The sequence below is a fragment of the Dendrobates tinctorius genome, unplaced genomic scaffold, assembly GCF_039654945.1.
Source record: "Dendrobates tinctorius isolate UK_male_01 unplaced genomic scaffold, ASM3965494v1 ptg000136l, whole genome shotgun sequence".
Lineage (NCBI taxonomy): Eukaryota > Metazoa > Chordata > Amphibia > Anura > Dendrobatidae > Dendrobates > Dendrobates tinctorius.
The window spans coordinates 6,362,867-6,387,500 of NW_027361804.1; the positions used below are offsets into that span (position 1 = coordinate 6,362,867).

Below are 24,634 nucleotides of genomic sequence, written 5' to 3' on the forward strand. Positions count from 1 at the left end.
AGAAGTCCTATTGACTTTGAAACACGTAGAGAATAAACCACCATTTTTTATCTTCAACTTGCCTGGACCTTTATTTATGCAGCAGCGCAGATAGTATCCACAACTTTTCCAGATTTAACACTTCTTTGATTACAATGATTATTACTTTCTTTGCTGATAAAACCCATTTATATGACCAAGAGTCAGACAATCGGCAAAGCAGGTACAGAAATATAACAGAAGTGATGGCCCTGCCCTCCAGAACCTATAAATCAGGAAGATATGAGGAAAATGTTTATCTTGGTGAATTAGCAAAGATCAAAGTCTAGAATAATAAAGTATCTGCTGGAACACTCCCTGCTGTCAGTAACATCGGTCACATTTGGTTTCTCTGCTCCTCAGCAGTGTCAGCCATGGCGTCTGCTTATCTTAGACAGGACCTGGACTGCTCTATCTGTAAGGACATTTATACAGATCCCGTAACCCTGAGATGTGGACACAGCTTCTGCTGGGTCTGTATTGAGGGAGTACGGGATACAGAGGGCGGGTATGGAGTTTATTCCTGTCCTGAATGTAGAGCAACATTTCGGAAGTGGCCTCCACTACAGAAGAACATAGCTCTGTGTAACGTTGTGGAAAATTACCGATCAACTGAGCCATATCAGGAGGAGATCACCGGGATCTGCTGCACTTACTGTGTGGACTCTCCTGTACCTGCTGTGAGATCCTGTCTACACTGTGAGGCTTCTCTGTGTGAGAAACACCTGAGAGTTCACAGCAAAGGACCAGAACACGTCTTCACTGATCCCACCACTTCTCTGGAGACCAGGAAATGTTCTGCCCATAAGAAGATCCTGGAATATTACTGCACTGAGGACGCTGCTTGTATCTGTGTGTCCTGCAGTTTGGCCGGAGAACATCGGGGACACCGGGTGGAGATGCTGGATGAGGCCTCTGAGAAGAAGAAGGGTAAGCTGAGAAATATTCTGCAGATACTGATCACAAAGAGGAAAAAGACTGAGGAAAGAGTCCGGAGTCTGGAGGAGCGCAGGAGAAAAGCTCAAGAAAAAGCATCTAGAGAGGCCGAGAGAGTCACTGCTCTGTTTATAGACATCAGGAGATGGGTGGACAACCTGGAGAAGAGGGTCCTGAGTGAGATCTCCAGGTGGGAAGAGCAGGAGTCACTGTCACTGTCTGATCTGATCCAGAATCTGGAAATAAAAAGGGACGAGCTGTCCAGGAAGATGAGACACATTGAGGAGTTGTGTAACATGACGGATCCACTGACTGTCTTACAGGAACCGGAGACCGGTGACTTGTGTGATCCTGAGGAGAAGGGAGGGGGTGAGGACACAGGAGGACATGATGGAGGTGATGAGGACACAAGGGGACATGATGGAGGTGATCGGGGTGAGGAGCTGATCTCACACATATCACACTCATTATCTGCTATGATAAGAGATATAAATGTGATCTTCTATGGGGAAGGACCTGCAGACATATTACTGGATGTAAACACAGCTGCTAATAATCTCCTTATATCAGACGACCTGAAAACTGCGACCTGGACAGGAATAAGACAGAATCGTCCAGAAACAGCAGAGAGATTCCAGGATTATTCTCAGGTGATGAGCGGGAGGGGATTTACCTCAGGACGACATTACTGGGATGTGGAGATCAGTGGACCTGTATTGTGGATGGTGGGGATGTGTTACCCCAGTGTAGACAGTAGAGGAGGTCAGTCACACATTGGATATAATAACAAGTCCTGGGGTTTATATAAAGGACAAGGGTATAATAATCAGTATTCAGTGAGACATGACAGTAAAGTGATCCGGTTACCTCACCAGATCTCCAGTGATGGGGTCAGGATATGTCTGGATTATGAGGCCGGGCAGTTGTCCTTTTATGAGCTGTGTGACCCCATCAGACACTTACACACCTTCACTGCCACCTTCTCCGAGCCTCTACATGCTGTGTTACATGTATGTAAAGGCTCTATAAGTATATCAGGAGGAGTAGCTGTGAGGAATGATATGTGATTGGTGGACTGTTCGGCCTATCAGATACAGCAGTGGGAGGGGCCTCTTCCGTGTTGTCCTTTATACACGATTATAGTGATTTTCCTATATAACAGTGTAATGATCGCTCCTCTTAAAGGGATCCCCCAGAATGTCTAATTTTACACTCTCCCTATAGTCTAATAACCCTCCATAGTAACCCGGCCTCCAGATCCTCTCTGGTTCATTTCTTGCATCTTTTTCTGTGTCTTCTCACTGTGAAGTGGGCGGTCCCCCCCCACTCCGGGGCAGAGATGATCGGAGGAGACTCTGGTGTGAAGGATCAAGGGAGATCTGCGTCTTACTTTAATCTGGAGCTAGGACAGATGGGGACTAGAATTCAGCCCTGGTATCTCAAATCACAAAGACCCAGGTGGTCCCCACCGCGTACCCCACATCGGGGTCTATAGTACTAATATTACCCTGCCTGGAGGAAATCAAGATTCACTATAAGACCTATAATTCCAATAATACACTATAACAATGTAATAATAATAATAATAATAATAATAATAATAATAATGGGTTGTACAACATACATTTATGCATAAAAAAGAAAAATGTATTCTATTAGTGATAATTTTCTTGGCTAATGAGACGAGTTACATTTGCAGCTTTGAGAGCACAGAGGTTTCTTCTTCAGGCAGCTTTACAATGTTCCACAATATAATTTTTATTTTAGATCACAATTATAATAATAATAATATAATATGACAGACAAATCCTACCAGACCATAAACCAATATTACCACAGTATAGAATGATAATACCGCCATGCTGATCATTAACCCCTATACTCCCCAAGAGTGGTTTGCACGTTAATGACCAGGCAAATTTTTACAATTCTGACCACTGTTCCTTTATGACGTAATAACTCTGGAACGCTTCCATGGATCCCATGATTCTGACATTGTTTTTTCGTGACATATTATACTTTATGATAGTGGTAAAATTTATTTGATATGACTTGCGTTTATTTGTGAAAAAAAACGGAAATTTGGCAAAAGTTTAGAAAATTTCGCGAATTTCTAACTTTGAATTTTTATGGCCTTATATCAGAGAGTCATATCGCACAACATAGTTAACAAGTAACATTTCCCACATGTTTACTTTTTATCAGCAGAATTTTGGAACCAAAATTTTTTTTTGTTAGGAAGTTATAAGGGTTAAAAATTAAACAGCGATTTCTCATTTTTACAACACCATTTTTTTTTAGGGACCACATCACATTTGAAGTCACTTTAAGGGGTCTATATGATAGAAAATACCCAAAAGTGACACCATTCTAAAAACTGCGCCCCTCAAGGTGCTCAAAACCACATTCAAGAAGTTTATTAACCCTTCAGGTGCTTCACAGGAATTTTTGAAATGTTTAAAAAAAATGAACATTTAGGCTATGTGCCCACGTAGCGTTTTTCAAGCGTTTTTTCCTGAGCAGAAACGCATGCCCTTGCCAGGGAAAACACATGCGCTTTTTGACACGCATTTTTGACGCGATTGTCAAGCATTTTGACATGCGTTTTCCTATGCGTTTTTGCAATTACAGTGTATGAATGCGGATTCGCACGCGATTCCGCACAATTAATGAACATGCTGCGTTTTTTTCCGCTAAGCGTTTCCGCAGCGGAAAAAAACGCACCATTAGCACAACATGTGCGTTTTCCATGCTATTACATTAGATGCTTTTCTTAAGCGTTTCCGCAGCAGAAACGCTTGTCTAAAAGCGCTGCGGAAACGCTTAAAAAATGCAACATGGGCACACAGCCTAAACTTTTTTCACAAAAAAATTACTTCAGATTCAATTTTTTTTATTTTACCAAGGGTAACAGGAGAAACTGGACCCCAAAAATTGTGCAATTTGTCCCGAGTACAATGATACCCCACATCTGGGGGTAAACCACTGTTTGGGCGCATGGCAGAGCTCGGAAGGGAAAGAGCGCGTTTGACTTTTTCAACGCAAAATTGGCTGGAATTAAGATCAGACGCCATGTCACGTTCGTAGAGCACCTGAGGTGCCTAAACAGTGGAAACCCCCCACAAGTGACACCATTTTGGAAACTAGACCCCCAAAGGAACTTATCTAGATGTGTGGTGAGCACTTTGAACCACCAAGTGCTTCACAGAAGTTTACAACGTAGAGCCATGAAAATAAAAAATCATATTCTTTTTAGAAAAAAATAAGAGCGGCAGATGGGACTATTCATCTGCCTCTCCTGCGCTGTAAATAAATACGGTAATTTAAAAAAAATGGCGGGGGTCCCCCCCTATTTTTTATAACCAGCCAGACAAAACTCACAGTATTTACTTACAGCACAGGAGCGTCAGATGAATACTCCCATCCACCGCTCTGGCTGTCACTGTTGTAAGCAGCAGCAGGGGTAGGGAGATGGGAGTAATAGTCCCATCAGCCGCCGCCTGCTGTCTCTTTTATTACTTAAATGTAACTCTCATCATTATCCCCTGCTCGTGCTGATTGCCAGCAGGGCAGGGGAGAATGATGAGAGTCATGTTCAACTTAATTTTTGAAGGAAACGCTTGAGAAACTGCACGGCCAATTGTAATACATTTTAATTTTGTGTGATTATTCATTTTATTTATAATTTAGAACAATGTATTTACATCTTATTCTAAGTATTTACTGACAGAAAATGTTTCACCATCAAAGCAGAAAGCACAACATAAACCTCCCATGTGAACACAGCCTATAACTAGCAATAAGTAAAGGGAAATGTATTTACACCTGAATGTTCTACCTGATAATGTTACTGATTATTTTTTCCATATATTAGGGATCTGATAATAAATCCATGCACAGAGTTTGTATTTTATTGGAATTTATTCTCATATAACAACACAAAGTTGTGAGTATTTGTGACGTGTAAAGGAAATGATACAGGGTTTTCTAAATATGTAGAAAATATAAATCTGAAAATTGTTGCGTACATTTGTATTCGACCTCCTTCAGTCTGATACCCCGAAAAAATATCCTGAGTGACCAATTGCCTCCAGAAGTCACATATTTAGTACATTGCATCCACCTGGGTGTGATTTCTTCTCACTATAACTACAACTGTTCGGTGAAGTTCTCAGAATTTTGTGTGGGAACATTAGGGATCAAACAGTAACATGAAAACCAAGGAGCTCACCAGACATGTCAGGGATAAAGGTGTGGAGAAGAGTAAAACAGGTTTAGGTTATAAAAAAGACCAAGATATGGCTGTCCACCTAACCTGACATTCCAAGCAAGGAGAGCAATAATCACAGAAGCAGCCAAGAGGCCCGTGGTCACTCTGGAGGAGCTGCAGATCCATAGCTCAGGTGTAAGAATCTGTCCAAAGGACAACTATTATTTGTATACTCCACAAATCTGGCCTTTATGGAACAGTGGCAAGAAGAAAGATTTTTTGAAAGCAAGCAGTTTGCAAAATGCCAAGTAGAGGAAACACAGCCAGCATGTGGAAGAATGGGCTCTGTTCGGATGAGACCAAAGTAGAACTTTTTGAGCTAAATGCAAAATGCTACATGTGGTGGAAAGCTAACACTGCACATCGCCCTGAAAACACCATCCCCACCATCACACATGGTAGTGGCTGCATAATAATAATAATAATCTTTATATAGCGCTAACATATTCCGCAGCGCTTTACAGTTTTGCACACATTTTTCATCACTGTCCCCGATGGGGCTCACAATCTAAATTCCCTATCAGTATGTCTTTTTGAGTGTGGGAGGAAACCGGAGTGCCCGGAGGAAACCCACGCAAACACGGTGAGAACATACAAACTCCTTGCAGATGTTGTCCTTGGTGGGATTCGAACCCAGGACCCCAGCGCTGCAAGGCTGCAGCGCTAACCACTGAGCTGTGATGTTTTACAAGCACAATAAACTTTATTTTATTTTAGATATTAAAGCCCTTTGCCTGTGTGTGTGTCCAGGAGATTACAGAGAGCTTATGTCCCTACAATAACTAACAGTATATGTGTGTATGTGTTCTGTGTATATACATATATGTGTATATGTGCTCTGTGTACACATGTATGTATACTGCAACCTCCTGCTCTGTGGCCTCCCCTCTAACACTCTCGCACCCATCCAATCTGTTCTTAACTCTGCTGCCCAACTAATCCACCTGTCCCCCCCGCTATTCGCCCAGCCTCTCCCCTCTGTCAATCCCTGCACTGGCTCCCCATTACCCAAAGACTCCAGTTCAAAACCCTAACCATGACATACAAAGCCATCCACAACCTGAGTCCTCCATACATCTGTGACCTAGTCTCCCGGTACTTACCTGCACGAAACCTCCGATCCTCACAAGATCTCCTTCTCTACTCCCCTCTTATCTCCTCTTCCCACAATCGCATACAAGATTTCTCTCGCGCATCACCCCTACTCTGGAACTCTCTACCACAACATATCAGACTCTCGCCTACCATGGAAACCTTCAAAAAGAACTTGAAGACCCACCTCTTCCGTCAAGCCAACAACTTGCAGTAACCACCGATCCACCAAACCGCTGCACGACCAGCTCTACCCTCGCCTACTGTATCCTCACCCATCCCGCTGTAGACTGTGAGCCCTCGCGGGCAGGGTCCTCTCTCATCCTGGACCAGTCGTGACTTTTATTGTTTAAGATTACTGTACTTGTATGTATTATGTATACTCCTCCTCACATGTAAAGCGCCATGGAAGAAATGGCGCTATAATAATAAATAGTAATAATAATAATAATAATAAAGCATCTTCTGCTGGGTATGACGATGCATAAAAGACACTGTGTGCACATACCCTAATGGAGCCACCGCTGGACTCCTCTGGTGGTGGCTTATCTAGCCGAGCACAAATGGATCAGTGATCCGAAATTGGACATATCAGATGCTTATCAGATTATAACAATTGGTTGAATCAGTACAAATAATCCATGCGGCATACAAATCGAAGAATCCATTAAAAGCATTTAAAAAGTGCAGAACAACAAAAAACTAAACATAAAACTTGTGAACACCATGAGAAATGTTGGGGTCAATACCTCCTATCCCATTAAAGAATACAAAATACAACATATAAAATACTGTGTAAAGTGCCATGTGCTAAGAGAATCTGTGCATTGTAGGTATTGGGACAACAATTCTCTTCTCTTTCTGTTCTCCATGCTTATTGTGGCACACACATACACACAATGCAAAGTTTGAGTCAATGTCTCCTCTTTTTATCTGGTTTCAGGTGTGATTTTCATATTGCCTACACCTGTTACTTGCCACAGGTGAGTGTGAACGAGCATCACATACTTGTTTAAGCACAATTTTGGGAAGGCGCCAAGAATTTTATACAGCTCGTTATCTGGGTTTTGTGTGAAATTATGTCCAATTTGCCTTTTGTCTATGTTTTTTTTGTGCTGTTCAAATACACAGAAAGAAAATATACATGTGTATAACAAAACGTGTCATTGTAATAATTTTCTGGGAGAAATACTTCATTTTCTGGAACAATTTCATGGGTGCCAACACTTTCGGCCATGACTGTAGATACTGCCCACTATTTATGTTTTTTCGGATGCTTATCAAATGATGTTAGGGTAATGGTGTTGGGAGTCCCCCATAGACATTAAACGTCGATGGTCTCGGCCAACGTTACTTAATGCGTATGATGAGGGGGCCTTAATAGGGGCCTACTGATAAACTATGTGTTTATTGAAGAAGTTTTAGATTGGGAGGGATCTGCTTTACAGCACTGGGGTTCACAGGTCAAATCCCACCAAGGCTAACATTTGCAATGAGTTTAGATGGTCTCTCCGAGTTTACGCGGGTTTTCCTTCCACGTTCCAAAGGCATATTGATAGGGAATATAGATTGTGAGGCCCGATGGGGACAGTGATGATGATGTCTGTACAGTGCTATGGAATTTATGGCCCAATATATACAAGGAAAATAATTGCTTATAGAATAAGGTGACAGCACAGGAACATAGACGCTGACGTGTAAAGAGATGAGATAAAGAATGTTTATGGATCTACCATCCAGGGAGATATAAATGGAGTTTATCACTAGTGAGATGATGTGTGTGAGGGACTGAGTGTCATTTGTTGTTCAAAAGTCAGATTTATGGATTTTTATGTAAGGTAGTATATTTTTTGTCTTTGCAGATAATATAGGATGATATTCTTGTAGGGTTACATATAGGCTGAGCCAAAAGATTCTCAGGACCTTGGTTCAGTGACCATATCGGTAGTCTCCTGACCAAAGCCCTACTAAAGTCCTACTTCTTTGGGGCCAGGGCGTGACATGCTGCAATGTTAGGACTTCACAGGGGCCTACTAATCAGAAGAGGAGGCAGTGATGCCAAAAAGGCCCTAAGAGTAATTGACAGTCATACACAAACAGAACAAAGCCAATAAAGAAGAAAAAACCCCATAGAAAAGGTGCAAACATAAGCAATCTTTACTGAATGACAGAGGAAATTAATAAAAACATTAAAATCCAAGTGAGTGGGGAATAAATATGACAGGAAAAATATCAGTGACAACACATGATACACAAATCGATTGCATAGATGAATCATAACACTTTCTGTTCCTGACAGTAATTGAAAAATAGAAGCCTGGAAAATCAATAAACGATCATTAGAGAAGTATAGAGAACGCTATTAAATAGATAAATAAAAGTATCCACAACAATGTTCAGTGCAATAATTCATTGTAGAAAATACATCAATGGATGGTTAGTAAAGCTACCTAATAATACAGCACAATAATATTCAGGTGATACTATTAGAGAGGATTCCCAAATAAATGACAATAATTGAGTAAAATGCAAATCTTTCCAATAATAACAATGCCATGTATGTTCCCCATTGATAAATGTGCGTATATGGAAATGGGTCGCCCTCCCAGGGCTGTGGGGTACTCGGTACCGGGTCACAGCAGCGGTGACCCGGTCCGTGGCCCTGGGCGCCCAATTAATAGAGGAAGTTGAATGGTGGAATGTTGTTAATGGAATAGTTCGTGACGCCACCTGTGGTGTTCGGCAAGTGAGATGTTAAGCCGACGCTGCATGCAGATCCGCTGGGACTGATGGTATGGTGCAGCAAAGATGTAAAAGCTCCCCACAGGTGAAGCTGTAGTCCCAGGGCAGTGTAGATGCTGTTGGCACGGGGATGTAGCAGTGCCGGAAGGGTAGGAAGCAGACAAAGACACAATGGGGTGCAATTTCTGTACCTTTACTTACTTGATAAATGCAGTCCAGGGTCCTGATTACAGATGGTACCAGAGCAGGCTAGCCTGGAAGCAGTTCAGGGATTCTCTCTCAGCAGATGGGCTGTGCAGTCTCCTTCTTAGCGCTTATTTGAGTGAAGTACTCCTAGTACTGAGTTACACTGAAGTTCCTCCTAATTCTCTTCTACTAGCACTCCTCGTATGGCAGACAGCTGTGGCCGCTATTCCTCTCTTGGCTCATGCCGTGCTGTTGTGCCTCCGAGTCTTAGATGGGGGTAGGGCATTTACAGCCTCCTACTCCTCTGGTGTCTGTTGCAGGACCATTAGTATCCGTACAACTGTGGAGACCAGGCACTAGTTCATGCGCTCTCGCCGTGAGGCAGCTCTTTCCTCAGCTCAACCTCCAGCATCTCTCCACACGTCTACACACGTGGCCCTCCTCGTATTAACTGACTACTCCTTCCTCTTGGCCCTCAGAGCGCACTCCTCCCTTCAATTCCAGTTCAGAGGCCCCCCTGCTGGCCTGGAGTGGAACTGTGTTACATGTATAGGTCAACTGCGAGAGAGACCCTTCACTGTTTCCAAGCCTAGCATTACCCTCCCTGGAGGAAGGCAAAGCCACTGTGGCGGTCATACTCCTGGGGGCGCCACATTCCCCCCTAGTGCAAGTCAGCACTCCCGGGCTGATGAAAAACATATAAACATGTAAACAGTATGAAGGTTACAAGATTTGAAAAATGTACAAAAACCAAAAGCTCCAAAAGCAGTCCTATGTTGACAAGTCCAAGCATCAATGTCCATGGTCCATTCCTGGGCAAATGGTGAACTATATACAAATTGGTGACCACACAAGTCCTGTGGTACAATGTCCATAAAACAAAACTGGCAAATTCCAAAGGAAACTCTTTCAGAATACCTGTAGGCACAAAACTTGAAAACAGTTACATATATATATATACAATTTCAACATTCACATAAACTTAGCTATATTCGATATCTGATGGGTGGTATACCTTGTGTAGTACGGGTAGACCTGCGTAATACTGGTGTAGTGTGTAATGTACTGGATACACTACTGGTGGTTCTGCATGGCACAGGGATACTAGATTGTCTGTGGACTCTTAGACTCACCAGGGGCACAACAGGTTCACCACTGGCAGGGTGAGGGTTCTCCGGCTCCACTGCTGGTGTGGAATCTGCTGCCTGATTTTCCTGATCTTCAGGATCTTCTTGAGTCACTTCGTCCTGTGCCATCAGCACTGGCACCACTGTTGCATCATTTACTTTAGCCCAATTTGCAGGGAATTCTCCAAGTATGGTGCTGACCTTTTCTTCTTCTGTGGGTTGGATGTTATCTTGTTCTTCCATTCTTTCTTTTAACTGATCAGGGCATAATTTCAAATGATCTCTTGATATTGCTCTGGATGTCTCTCCTCCATCTTTACTAATAAGTCACACCTTGGTATTGTCAAAGTTTGAGGGTAAAATGGTGTAGGGTTCAGCTTCCCATTGATCATCCAGCTTATGCAGTCTTCTTTTCCTCTTGAGGACTTGTTCTCCTGGTGACAAGGGAACTGCAGGTGCATGCTGATTGTAGTGCCTTTCTTGCTTTTGTCTTGCCTGGGCTAAACTCTTTTCCACACATTCTTGTACTCTTCTGTACTGTTGCTGCCTCTCTGTATCCCAGTCAGCATCTGGTGAGATTACTTCAGGTGTCAGGACTCCCATGTCCAAATCAATAGGCAGTTTCCCGGGCCTCGCTCTCATTAGGTATGCTGGAGTGCAGTTGGTGGAATTCACAGGAATGTGGTTGTAGAGGTCTACCAGGTCTGGCAACTTTTCTGGCCACAGATTCCTCTCCTCCAAAGGCAAGGTCTTCAGCAGGTCGATCACTACCTGGTTCATCTTCTCACACATGCCATTGGTCTGTGGGTGATACGGTGTTGTCCGGATCTTACAACCATACAAGTTACAGAATTCCTGGAACACTTCTGCCTCAAAGGCGGGACCTTGATCTGTAAGCACTTGCTCAGGATATCCATGTGGTCTACAGAAGTGCTGTTGGAATGCTCTGGTTGCTGTCCTGGCTGTTGATCTAGAGGAGCTCTCTGGCTGTTTCGATCCTTTCTGCGCAGGTTACATTGTCCACACTCTCGGCACCACCTCTCAATGGCTTTCCTCATACCAGCCCAGTAGAACCTCTCCCGGAGCAATGCTTCCAACTTCTTCCATCCGAAGTGTCCAGCTCCATTGTGGTATGCTTCCAGGACCATTGATGCCTCTTTCTTTGGGACTATCACCTGCCAAACCAGCTCATGAGTGCAGGCATTGATACTCCTCTGACACAGTTTTCCTTCATAAATGAACAGCTGGCCTCTCTCCTTCCACAACTGCTGGGTTTCTTCAGGAGCATTCGACTCTGGGCGTGAGTCAGCTTGTGACAGTAGCTCTTTCACCAGGCGGACTGCGGGGTCATTATCCTGAGTTTCTGTCCAGTCATGATGGGGCAATGGATTTAGGGTGACTTCTTTCAAGCCAGACCTTCTGTTTCTCACTCCCTGGGCATGTTGAGCCGCAAGTGGCCGGTGGAAGGGAGGTAACTCTAGTTCTTCAAGAGCCTCAGGGTCTTCTCCTGCATCTGGCAGATTAGGCATCCTGGACAGCGCATCAGCATTGGCATTCTTGTGCCCCGCCCGGTACTTGATGGTAAACTCATAGTTAGACAGCCGAGCCATCCATCGCTGTTCCAGTGCACCTAGTTTTGCAGTGTCCAAGTGAGTCAACGGGTTGTTGTCCGTGAAGATGGTAAACTTGGCTGAAGCTAAGTAATGCTTGAATCTTTCAGTCACAGCCCAGACTATGTGAGGAACTCCAGCTTGAAGGAACTGTAGTTGTCAGGGTTCCTTTCAGTGGGACGAAGCTTCCTGCTGGCGTAGGAGATCACTCTTTCTCTGCAATTCTGTACCTGTGACAGTACTGCTCCAAGTCCCACGTTGCTGGCATCAGTATACAACACAAAGGGTTTGTCATAATCTGGGTAGGCCAGAACTTCATCTCCTGTGAGAGCCATCTTCAGTCTGGTGAAGGACCTCTCCAACTCCTCAGTCCATTCAAATGTGGAATTCTTCTGTTTGGCTTTCTTGGACTGTCCCACCAGAAGATTTTGCATAGGAGTGTCTATTTCAGTGAAGCCTTTGATGAACCTTCGGTAGTAGCCTACCAACCCGAGGAATTGGCGTACTTCATGGAGGTTGCTGGGCTTCGGCCAGTCCCGGAAGACTGTGATTTTGTCAGGGTCTGGTGCCACACCTTCTGCACTCACTACATGACAGAGGTACTGTACCTTGGGCTTCAGGAGGTGGAATTTGGAAGGCTTCACCTTTAGGCTAAAATTGGACAAGGCTTCAAACACCTCAGCCAGGTGCTCCAGGTGATCTTCATAAGTCTTGGAGAAAACAATGACATCATCAAGGTACAACAGGACTGTCTCAAAGTTCATGTGTCCCAGGCAGCACTCCATCAGCCGTTGAAATGTTCCTGGGGCGGTGCAGAGCCCAAATGGCATATAATTGAACTCACAGAGACTCATTGGAGTGGTAAATGCTGTTTTCTCCTTGTCTGCCTCTGCCACAGGAACCTGCCAATACCCACTAGTGAGATCTAAGGTGGAAAAGTAGTTAGCAGTTTTAAGTGCAGCTAATGACTCTTCAATTCTGGGTAATGGGTAGGCATTTATGTGTAATGCTGTTAATTTTCCTGTAATCAACACACATTCTCATGGTACCATCCTTTTTCTTTACAAAAACTATTGGAGCTGCCCAGGGGCTACAACTGTCTCTGATAACCCCTGCTTCCTTCGTCTCTCTCAACATCCCTTTTGCAAATTGGTATTGTGTTGGGGGTATAGGCCGGTACCTTTCTTTTATGGGTGGATGATCTCCAGTGGGGATATGATGTTGAACCCCTTTTGCCTGCCCAAAATCTAGTGGGTGTTTGCTGAATACCCGCTCATACTCCTGGGTCACTCTGTAAACCCCATTTTTCTGGTATGAAGGTGTAGAGTCAGTCCCCACTTGCAGTTGCTGGCACCACTCCTCCATCTGCTTCAAAGAGCCATTGTCCTCCACCTGATCGGATGAGACCAAGGGCTCTGCTGCCTGCAAAGAGTTGTTATTAACAGTGAGCAGCTTAACAACTGTGGCGTACCGAGGTATTGTGGCCTCCTCCTCCCCACAATTCAAAAGGCGTACAGGTACTCTCCCTTTACGTACATCAACTACCCCTCTGGCTGTCAGGACAGTTGGCCTGCTATCAGAATATACTGGTTCTACCAATGCCTGGTAATCTCTCCCTCTGAGACCTATAGCTGCCCGACACCAAACCAGCATTTCTCATCTGGGGGGTATTGCAATGGGGAAAGCATCACTCACTTTGACACTACAAATTTCTCCACCAGAGAGTTCTACCTGTTGTCTTTGCATCAGGGCCTTGATCTCCTTCTGCAGGACTCGTTATTCACTGGAACCAGCAGTCTCAGCCACCTGTTGCAACAAGACAATAACCTCGGAAAGACAATTTTCAATTACATTTGTACCAAGAGTCATCATGGGATTACATTCTCGTCGATCAATATCCACAACTATCAGACCTTGAGATTTTAACTCCACCCTCCCCACTTTAACAGTAATTTCTTTACATCCCACTTGTGGTAAAGACTGACCATTACTGGCAACTACCGTTAGTTCATCAGTTGGGCCACGGGTAAGTTCAGAGTCAGCCCTATATCGCTTGTAGAGGATATAGGGCATAGTGGTCACCTGGGAGCCAGTGTCCAGCAAAGCATTCATGGGGATGCCGTCAATCACCACAGGAACGATCGGTCTCTCTCCAACATACTTGGCTCGCCAGTTCCTTGGGCCTTGTGGTCCTACTCCTGGGGGGTTGGCCCTCTGCCCCAGGGGTTGCTCGTTTAAAGGACAAAATCTTGCAAGATGACCAGCCTTGTAGCAGTGACGACAGATGGGGCGTCCGTCCTGGTCATAGCGGTCGTTGTTCCTTCCTCGAAGTGGCGGGGTTCTCCTCTTCCGGAGCCACGGGACATCCTCTGGACTGGAAGCAAGCTGGATCTTCTCTTTGGAGGACACCTGCAGGGATTGCATGGTTTTAGTAAGTGCAGCCATACCTCTGGTCAACTCCTGGACCTGAAGACGCAGCTCCTCAGTTGGATCTTTGCTGATGACCTGAGGTTAGCATCCTCAATAGTCAGAACCTCCCGTCTCCAAGACTTTACACGTGCCGCGCCAATTCTTTGGAATGCACTTCCCAGGTCAATACGATTAGTCCCCAATCCCCACAATTTTAAGCATGCCCTGAAAACACATTTATTTAGATTGGCCTATCGCCTCAACACATTAACCTAATCTATCCCTGTGTGGCACAGCCAAAAGTTTTACCATAACCAGATTTCCCGCATCATGTTCCCACATGCTTTATGCATCCATTAGCCCTCTGTGTCCGTACTGTCACACACCTAACATTATGGCTGGTCCATACATTCAGGGCAACTGTTACCACCCACCTTTCGTGTCTACCTCTTTCCTCATAGACTGTAAGCTTGCGAGCAGGGCCCTCTTTCCTCTTGGTATTTGTTATAATCTACTGTATGTGATTATTGTTATGCTGTAATGTCTATTGTCTGTACAAATCCCATCTGCAATGTAAAGTGCTGCGGAATATGTTGGCGCTATAAAAATAAAATTTATTATTATTATTATTATCTTTATAGAGAGTCTGTGCATCAGCCTCCACAGGGATGGAAGGAAAAGATGTTGCTTCCTGATGGTAGGTGATCGCTGGACGCCTAGGGGGCGCTGAACGGCTGTCAGTTGATTCCTGCAGGACCCGAATAGCCCTGTCCTTAAAATCAGCAAAGTCCAGATCAGGGTTTTGCAGGGTTATGATGCGCAACTGTCCCCTGTGGGTACTGAATAGGAGTCCTTCAATGAACTGCTCCTTTAACAGTTTATCTTCCTCCTTCACACTCTCAGGATCAACTTGCTTAACTGCTCACAGCACCTCCTGCAGGTTAAGAGCATAGTCCCTTATACTGTCCTGCGCTTTCTGTTTACATCCAAAGAATCGCATCTTGATTTCAGCTGCAGTGCCGGTGTCAAAGGTGCTTCTCAGCTTGGCTAGAATCTTTTTAACAGTCTCTTTGTCAGTGTCCTGCCAGGCTTTCACCTCTCTCTGTGCTGCACCTGCTATCTGTCCAATCAGGATATTCACTTTCTGGCTTTCAGACAGACAAACAAACTGCACAGTGTCTCTTTAAATTCACTCAGGATATGTGACTCACCCGAGTACTGCGGTAGCCAGGCCACTCCCGGAAGGTAGGGCATAGACAGCGACAATATGGGGACGGCTGCGGCGGGCGCTACTCCTTGCGGCGCTGAAGGGTTGGCGGCGGCGTCCGCCACTGCATTACTGCTTGGCACAGACAATCTCTCCCCCCCTAGTTAACGTTAGCCAGGGCCGGGGGGGTTGTGTGAGCTTACTGGCGGCCGCTTCGCAGGCCCGATGCTCTGGGCTGTAGGCCTCAGCTCCTCCCCTTCTCGCACGCTGTCCTCTCTTCCCGCGCGGCACTTCACTTCTTCGCGCTCTGCGGCAGGCTCCGCCCACGAAGGCCTGCCCCTTGCAGTGCGGCAATGGCGGCAATTGGCGCCAATTTCACACACAGTCTTTTACACAAACAATCTATGGCACACAGGACTCGGGGGGTACCGTAATCCTGTTCGTGACGCCAAGTTGGGTACTCGGTACCAGGCCGGTGTCAGCAGGATGTGTCACAGCAGCGGTGACCCGGTCCGTGGCTCTGGGCGCCCAATTATTAGGGGCAGTTTGAATGGTGGAATGTAGTTAATGGAATAGTTCGTGACGCCACCTGTGGTGTTCGGCAAGTGAGATGTTAAGCCGACGCTGCATGCAGATCCACTGGGACTGATGGTATGGTGCAGCAAAGATGTAAAAGCTCCCCACAGGTGAAGCTGTAGTCCCAGGGCAGTGTAGATGTTGTTGGCACGGGGATGTAGCAGTGCCAGAAGGGTAGGAAGCAGACAAAGACACAGCGGGGTGCAATTTCTGTACCTTTACTTGATAAATGCAGTCCAGGGTCCTGATTACAGATGGTATCGGAGCAGGCTAGCCTGGAAGCAGCTCAGGATTCTCTCTCAGCAGATGGGCTGTGCAGTCTCCTTCCCTAGAGCTTATTTGAGTGAAGTACTCCTAGCACTGAGTTACACTGAAGTTCCTCCTAATTCTCTTCTACTAGCACTCCTCGTATGGCAGACAGCTGTAGCCGCTATTCCTCTCTTGGCTCACTCCGTGCTGTTGTGCCTCCGAGTCTTAGATGGGGTTAGGGCATTTACAGCCTCCTACTCCTCTGGTGTCTGTTGCAGGACCGTTAGTATCCGTGGAGACCAGGCTCCAGTTCATGCGCTCTCGCTGTGAGGGAGCTCTTTCCTCAGCTCAACCTCCAGCTTCTCTCCACACGTCTGCAACGTGGCCCTCCTCACACGGACTGACTACTCCTTCCTCTTGGCCCTCAGAGAACACTCCTCCCTTCAAATCCGGTTCAGAGTCCCCCCTGCTGGCCTGGAGTGGTACTGTGTTGCATGTATAGGTTAACTGCGAGAGAGACCCTTCACTGCTTCCAAGCCTGGCATTACCCTCCCTGGAGGAAGGCAAAGCCACTGTGGCGGCCATACTCCTGGGGGCACCACAGGCGCAATGTCGGACGCTAGCTCTGTGGAGATGAGCACTGTGGCTTGTAGCATGTCACTGACTGGCGCTGACTCTAAGGCTAAGTCCTTATCCACACACGTAATATCAGAGGGAGGGGATCTTAATGAGTCATTCGCAGGTTCATGCATCCATCATCATTCACACAGTAGCAATTAGAGACTACACTAGTGGTGGCCGAGTGGCCATGCGGACCTTTTATAGCCGTGTGGGACCTTCCAGATCTCTGGGATGGACCAATCAGATCAGCAGAAGGACTTGAGCACGTGACTCCCGATCTCCAATGGGAGATCGTCTCGTGAGCATGCCCAGTAGCGCGACGAGAGGACAGCCACTGGAGTGGCTTGCTGCAGGAGAGCCTGCGCTGCTATTGCTGACCCAGCAGCAACCAGTCCTACAGAGCTGGTCTGAGCAGAGCGTCTGAGACGCCGAGATTGCTGTGCAGACTCCTGAGCGGTCGGAGGAGAATGGGAGACTGCTGGATGCAAGGCTCTGGATTCCCGCTGTGCAGCTGCAGGAACTCGACGCCTAACAAAAACCAATTTAAATGAGAATATGGAAAACAGTCCTAGGAGCGCAGGAAAGAGACTCAGACAAGAGATGTGGTTAAACCACAACGCGTTTCGTTGGAGGATTTACTGACTTTTAAAACCAATTTATATGACCGAGAGTCAGACAATCAGCAAAGCAGGTACAGAAATATAACAGAAGTGATGGCCCTGCCCTCCAGAGCCTATAAATCAGGAAGATATGAAGAAAATGTTTATCTTGGTGAATTAGCAAAGATCAAAGTCTAGAATAATAAAGTATCTGCTGGAACACTCCCTGCTGTCAGTAACATCGGTCACATTTGGTTTCTCTGCTCCTCAGTACTGTCAGCCATGGCATCTGCTTATCTTAGACATGAGCTGGACTGCTCCATCTGTAAGGACATTTATACAGATCCTGTAACCCTGAGATGTGGACACAACTTCTGCCGGGGCTGTATTGATGGAGTGCGGGATACAGAGGGCGGGTATGGAGAATATTCCTGCCCTGAATGTAGAGCAACATTTCAGAAGTGGCCTCCACTACAGAAGAACATAACTCTGTGTAATGTCGTGGAGAATTTCCTGTCTACTCAGCCACATCAGGAGGAGATCACCGGGATCTGCTGCACTTACTGTGTGGACTCTCCTGTACCTGCTGTTAGATCCTGTCTACACTGTGAGGCTTCTCTGTGTGACAAACACCTGAGAGTTCACAGCAAAGGACCAGAACACGTCTTCACTGATCCCAGCACTTCTCTGGAGACCAGGAAATGTTCTGTCCATAAGAAGATCCTGGAATATTACTGCACTGAGGACGCTGCTTGTATCTGTGTGTCCTGCAGTTTGGCCGGAGAACATCAGGGACACCAGGTAGAGATGTTGGATAATGCCTCTGAGAAGAAGAAGAAGAAACTAAGAAATGTTCTCCAGAAACTGATCACAAAGAGGAAGAAGACCGAGGAAAGAGTACGAAGCCTGGAGGAGCAAAGGAGAAAAGCTCAAGAAAAAGCATCTAGAGAGACCGAGAGAGTCACTGCCCGGTTTATAGACATCAGGAGATGGGTGGATGACCTGGAGAAGAGGGTCCTGAGTGACATTTCCAGGTGGGAAGAGCAAGTGTCACTGTCACTGTCTGATGTGATCCAGAATCTGGAAATAAAGAAGGACGAGCTGTCCAGGAAGATGAGGGACATTGAGGAGATGTGTAACATGACGGATCCACTGACTGTCTTACAGGAACCAGACATCGGTGACTTGTGTGATCCTGAGGAAGATGGAGGTGATGACACAGGAGGACATGATGGAGGTGATCGGGGCGCCGAGCTGATATCACACACATTATCTGCTATGATAAGAGATATAAATGTGACCTTCTATGGGGAAGGACCTGCAGACATATTACTGGATTTAAACACGGCTGGTAATAATCTCCTTATATCAGATGACCAGAAAACTGCGACATGGACAGAAATAACAGAGAATCGTCCAGAAACAGCCGAGAGATTCCTGTATTATCAGGTGATGAGCGGGACATTTACCTCAGGACGACATTACTGGGATGTGGAGATCAGGGGATCTGTATTGTGGATTGTGGGGATGTGTTACCCCAGTGTAGCCAGGAGGGGGCGCCAGTCACACATCGGAGATAATAACAAGTCCTGGAGTTTATATGGAGGGCTGTGGTGTAATAATCAGTATTTGGTGAGACATGACAGTAAAGTGATCCCATTACCTCACCAGATGTCCAGTGATAGAGTCAGGATATGTCTGGATTATGAGGCCGGGCAGCTGTCCTTTTATGAGCTGTGTGACCCCATCAGACACTTACACACCTTCACTGCCGCCTTCTCCGAGCCTCTACATGCTGCGTTATGTGTATGTAAAGGCTCTATAAGTATATCAGGAGGAGCAGCTGTGAGAAATGCTATCTGATTGGTGGACTGTTCGGCCTATCAGATACAGCAGTGGGAGGGGCCTCTTACGCGTCATCCTTGTTACACGATTAGGTCTCATACTCACTTGCGAGAGACTCGCACGATTCTCGCACAAGTCTTTCGCATGAAAACCTGGCACTGCCACCGGCACTCGGGACCGGAGTGTGTGGCTACATGTATTTCAATGCAGCCGCACGCTCCGGTCCGAGGGCCTGCGGCAGTGCCAGGTTTTCAGTGCCAGTGATCGCTCCTCTTAAAGGGATCTCCCAGAATGTATAATTTTACACTCTCCCTGTAGTCTAATAACCCTCTATATTAACCCGGCCTCCAGATCCTCTCTGGTTCATTTCTTGCATCTTTTTCTGGCTCCAGTTCCTCCATAATTGCATCTCTGCCCAGTGTGAAGTGGGTGGTCCTTCAGCGCTGCCCATGTGACCACTATAAACTACATATCCCATAATCCCCTGCTCTCCTCCAGCTGCTCTGTGATCAGCTAATGGCCCCCAGGGCAGAGATAACAGGAGGAGACTCGGTGCGAAGGTTCAAGGGAGATCTGCATCTTACTTTAGTCTGGAGCCGGGACAGAGGGGGACTAGAATTCAGCCCTGGCATCTCAAAGCACAGAGACCCAGGCGGTCCCCACCGCGTACCTCAGATCGGGGTCTCTAATACTTATTTTACCCTGCCTGGAGGAAATCAAGATTTACCACTAGACCTATGATTCTAATTGTAACGATAATGTAAAAATACCATGTATGACTTTTCCAGAACATTCCAGAATCTTCCATTCTCTACACTTTCTAGAAGGATGCATAGCTGCCCAGAGATAAGTGACCCCTCTGTTCTTGTCCCTGTGCGCCTGTCACACATTGCAGCTTTGTATTCTCCCCCTGCCTGCAGCTTCATTTACAGCTTGTAACACTACACCCACCCCTTCCTGCTCTTCCCCCCTCCATTCCGAAAGGAATGCTCTTTGTCTAAGCACATGTGGTTGTATATATATATATATATATATGTATATATATATGTGGGAGATAGTAAAATGGACATACCCCGGACCCAGTCCGTGACAGAAATATGAAAATTACATATTGGGAAGTGCCCCGATCAGGCTTCCCTACAGTGGTTCTTGCTAAGTTCCAGCGCCTACAGAACCAGAGAAATGGATTTCTCCTGAACGGTGTGGAATAACTAGTTCGAGTTTGGTTTTGGATGAATGCCAGCAACAGGCTGGAAAAGATGATACTATGTGCGCTTCTATACGAGGTACCCTCTGCGAGTTATGGTTATGATAAGTTTTGCAGCCAGAATGTAACTGTGAGAGCAGGGGGGAGGACTGTCACCAGACAGCCCCTTTGGTGATGTCACAAGCCCAGACTTATAAGTCTGCAACTGAGCCCACTCCCTAGTTAGTCACTGCTTGGGAGCACTTGCCACAAGTCCTCATCCATGAATTATGATGTCTAGCTCCTCCTCCTCACCACATGGTTCTGCCTGAAATGATCTAAGCAATATGTAAGTTTTATTTCTGCTTTTTAAACCCCTTTTATTTGTATTTGCATTGTACATACTATTATTGTCTCATTTCGTAAAGCCTTTTTATCGTCTGTAAACACTGCCCGTATTTTGGGAATAAACTATAAAATGTATTAGTTCTGCCTCCTTGCTCTGTGACGAATTCATATGTGCCTATAAGCTAATTACGCTACTGATTTGGGTTTGATTCAAACCCCTCTATTAATTTTAAATATTAATACGAGGAATCTGAAGCTGGTGGCAGCGAAGTGTGTTCTGGCTAGGCGGGTAGCGCTGGTAGTGACTGAATGGGTTTTATAAGCTGATTGTGTGGCTGCAGCCAAAGCATTTATAACTCACTGCAAGCGGGCCTAACAGCCATTCCACAACAAGTAGCCCGTCCGGCGACTAATTATCCTAGGTATAGTTCCCTGACTGACCTGACGGTAAGGGGGCCGCTGGAGAGCTGCAAGTTCCAAAGTGGAACTGAAAAGTGGGATATCCATAAATCCCGACAGCTTGTAACATATTGTGGCAGTGGTGGTATAACTAAAATAAGCCCCCCCCTGCGGTAAATTGTTATGGCAAGACTAGCTTGCTGTTTTTATCACATGGTGCCAGCAGTGGGATAACTAAGATAAGCCCCCTTGTGCCTGTGATAGCCGTGTGCGGCCAAAGGTCACACCCCCTGGTCCGTGACACCAATAATACACCATAAAATGTAATAATAATAATAATGGGTGTACATACTTTTATGCCAAAAAAAGATGAAAGTATTTTAGGAGTGATAACTTTCTTGGCTAATCAGAGAAATTACATTTGCAGCTTTCAGAGCACAGAGGTTTCTTCAGGCAGGTTTACAGCATACCACAATATCATTTTTATTTTAGATCACAATTATAATAATAATGCAATATAACAGACAAATCCTATCAGACCATGAACAAATATTACCAGAGTATATAGCAGGGGTGGGCAATTAATTTCCCCGAGGGGCCACATGAGAGACCGTGACTGTTCTGGAGGGCTGAACCAATAGGCCTAAATTCTACTCAATATTAATATCAATATATTATAATTATGATACTAATTATATTAATTGTGTCACCTAATATTGAGCAGAATTAAGTATGCTGACATTCCCTTAAATAACGTTCGGACCCGAGTACAGCCCTTTCTGTATATCACATGAGCCCCACACAGCCTCCCCCATATGCGGCATGAGCCCCACACCTTCCTGGAAGCCCCTGCTCCACCAAAGAAGTCCGCGCAGATGGAGATAGAAAGCGGGGGGGGGGCAACCGTGCGGCCCGTGGACATCTGGTTTCCAGCCCCACGGCTGTCCCGGTCTGCGGGCCGGACTGAGACAGCCAGATGTGGCCCACGGGCCGCACTTTGCCCATGTCTACAGTGAGCATATAAGGCCGGGGTCACACTGGCGAGGAATACGGCCGAGTGAGAGGCGCTAAAAGCACGCATTAGACACGGACAAATGATTCTCTATGGGGTCCCTCGCACCAGGCGTATATTTCTCATCCGTATTCTATGCTCCGTGCCAATCGCAGCATGCAAGTCTATGGGTGCGCAAAAAATACGGATTACACACAGACCACACATGTGACTTGCGAGAAATACGCACCGGTGTCTTTTAGCAAAGCCGACAATTCAGTGCACGATACAGTAAACTCACACTGACAGGTTTAATAAAGAAACGAAAGAATAGATATAGACACATAGAATACATATATATATATATATACAGTTGGGGCCAAAAGTATTGACACCCCTGCAATTCTGTCAGATAATACTCAGTTTCTTCCTGAAAATGATTGCAAACACAAATTCTTTGGTATTATTATCTTCATTTAATTTGTCTTAAATGAAAAAACACAAAAAGAATTGTCCTAAAGCCAAATTGGATATAATTCCACACCAAACATAAAAAAGAGGGTGGACAAAAGTATTGGCACTGTTTGAAAAATCATGTGATGCTTCTCTAATTTGTGTAATTAACAGCACCTGTAACTTACCTGTGGCACCTAACAGGTGTTGGCAATAACTAAATCACACTTGCAGCCAGTTGACATGAATTAAAGTTGACTCCACCTCTGTCCTGTGTCCTTGTGTGTACCACATTGAGCATGGAGAAAAGAAAGAAGACCAAAGAACTGTCTGAGGACTTGAGAAACCAAATTGTGAGGAAGCATGAGCAATCTCAAGGCTACAAGTCCATCTCCAAAGACCTGAATGTTCCTGTGTCTACCGTGCGCAGTGTCATCAAGAAGTTTAAAGCCCATGGCACTGTGGCTAACCTCCCTAGATGTGGCCGGAAAAGAGAAATTGACAAGAGATTTCAACGCAAGATTGTGCGGATGTTGGATAAAGAACCTCGACTAACATCCAAACAAGTTCAAGCTGCCCTGCATTCCGAAGGTACAACAGTGTCAACCCGTACTATCCGTCGGCGTCTGAATGAAAAGGGACTGCATGGTAGGAGACCCAGGAAGGCTCCACTTCTTACCCCGAGACATAAAAAAGCCAGGCTGGAGTTTGCCAAAACTTACCTGAAAAAGCCTAAAACGTTTTGGAAGAATGTTCTCTGGTCAGATGAGACAAAAGTAGAGATTTTTGGGCAAAGGCATCAACATAGAGTTTACAGGAGAAATAAAAGAGGCATTCAAAGAAAAGAACACGGTCCCTACAGTCAAACATGGCGGAGGTTCCCTGATGTTTTGGGGTTGCTTTGCTGCCTCTGGCACTGGACTGCTTGACCGTGTGCATGGCATTATGAAGTCTGAAGACTACCAACAAATTTTGCAGCATAACGTAGGGCCCAGTGTGAGAAAGCTGGGTCTCCCTCAGAGGTCATGGGTCTTCCAGCAGGACAATGACCCAAAACACACTTCAAAAAGCACTAGAAAATGGTTTGAGAGAAAGCACTGGAGACTTCTAAGGTGGCCAGCAATGAGTCCAGACCTGAATCCCATAGAACGCCTGCGGAGATATCTAAAAATGGCAGTTTGGAGAAGGCACCCTTCAAATATCAGGGACCTGGAGCAGTTTGCCAAAGAAGAATGGTCTAAAATTCCAGCAGAGCATTGTAAGAAACTCATTGATGGTTACCGGAAGCGGTTGGTCGCAGTTATTTTGACAAAAGGTTGTGCAACCAAGTATTAGGCTGAGGGTGCCAATACTTTTGTCTGGCCCATTTTTGGAGTTTTGTGTGAAATGATCAATGTTTTGCTTTTTGCTTAATTCTCTTTTGTGTTTTTTCATTTAAGACAAATTAAATGAAGATAATACCAAAGAATTTGTGTTTGCAATCATTTCCAGGAAGAAACTGAGTATTATCTGACAGAATTGCAGGGGTGTCAAAACTTTTGGCCACAACTGTATATATATATATATATATATATATATATATATATATATATATACAGCGTCGGACTGGAACACCTTGGGCCCACCAGAGAAAATCATTCTTGGGGCCCACTATGTAGCTGCATAGAGTTAAATACCAGACCACCAATTATGCAGTAAAACACGCTAATATCCGGGTATAATATAAGGTTGTACATGTCTTAATTATGTAGCAGGAGTTGGGGTAGCCCC

General features: G+C 45.5%; 2 protein-coding genes and 1 long non-coding RNA gene across 3 annotated transcripts in view; 2 read left to right on the forward strand and 1 right to left on the reverse strand.

Moving 5' to 3' along the window:
- Positions 1-340: 340 nt before the first annotated feature.
- Positions 341-4,855, forward strand: LOC141048530 (E3 ubiquitin/ISG15 ligase TRIM25-like). The gene has a single exon (XM_073544220.1). The coding sequence runs from the start codon at positions 393-395 to the stop codon at positions 2,019-2,021; it is 1,629 nt and encodes a 542-aa protein (XP_073400321.1). The 5' UTR covers positions 341-392; the 3' UTR covers positions 2,022-4,855.
- A 3,595-nt stretch (positions 4,856-8,450) lies between these two features.
- The window catches only part of LOC141048532 (uncharacterized), a 44,495-nt gene continuing 28,311 nt past the window's right edge, over positions 8,451-24,634 (reverse strand). Inside the window, exon 2 of the long non-coding RNA XR_012220077.1 lies at positions 8,451-14,390. This is a non-coding gene — a long non-coding RNA (uncharacterized lncRNA). The remainder of the gene's footprint in view (positions 14,391-24,634) is intronic.
- On the forward strand, positions 17,638-21,156 carry LOC141048531 (E3 ubiquitin/ISG15 ligase TRIM25-like). The gene has a single exon (XM_073544221.1). It carries the CDS (start codon positions 17,925-17,927, stop codon positions 19,503-19,505), a length of 1,581 nt encoding a protein of 526 aa, XP_073400322.1. The 5' UTR covers positions 17,638-17,924; the 3' UTR covers positions 19,506-21,156.

Coding starts and splice junctions, on each gene's coding strand:
- LOC141048530 (XM_073544220.1), top strand. CDS start 393: ATGGCGTCTGCTTATCTTAGACAGGACCTGGACTGCTCTATCTGTAAG.
- LOC141048531 (XM_073544221.1), top strand. CDS start 17,925: ATGGCATCTGCTTATCTTAGACATGAGCTGGACTGCTCCATCTGTAAG.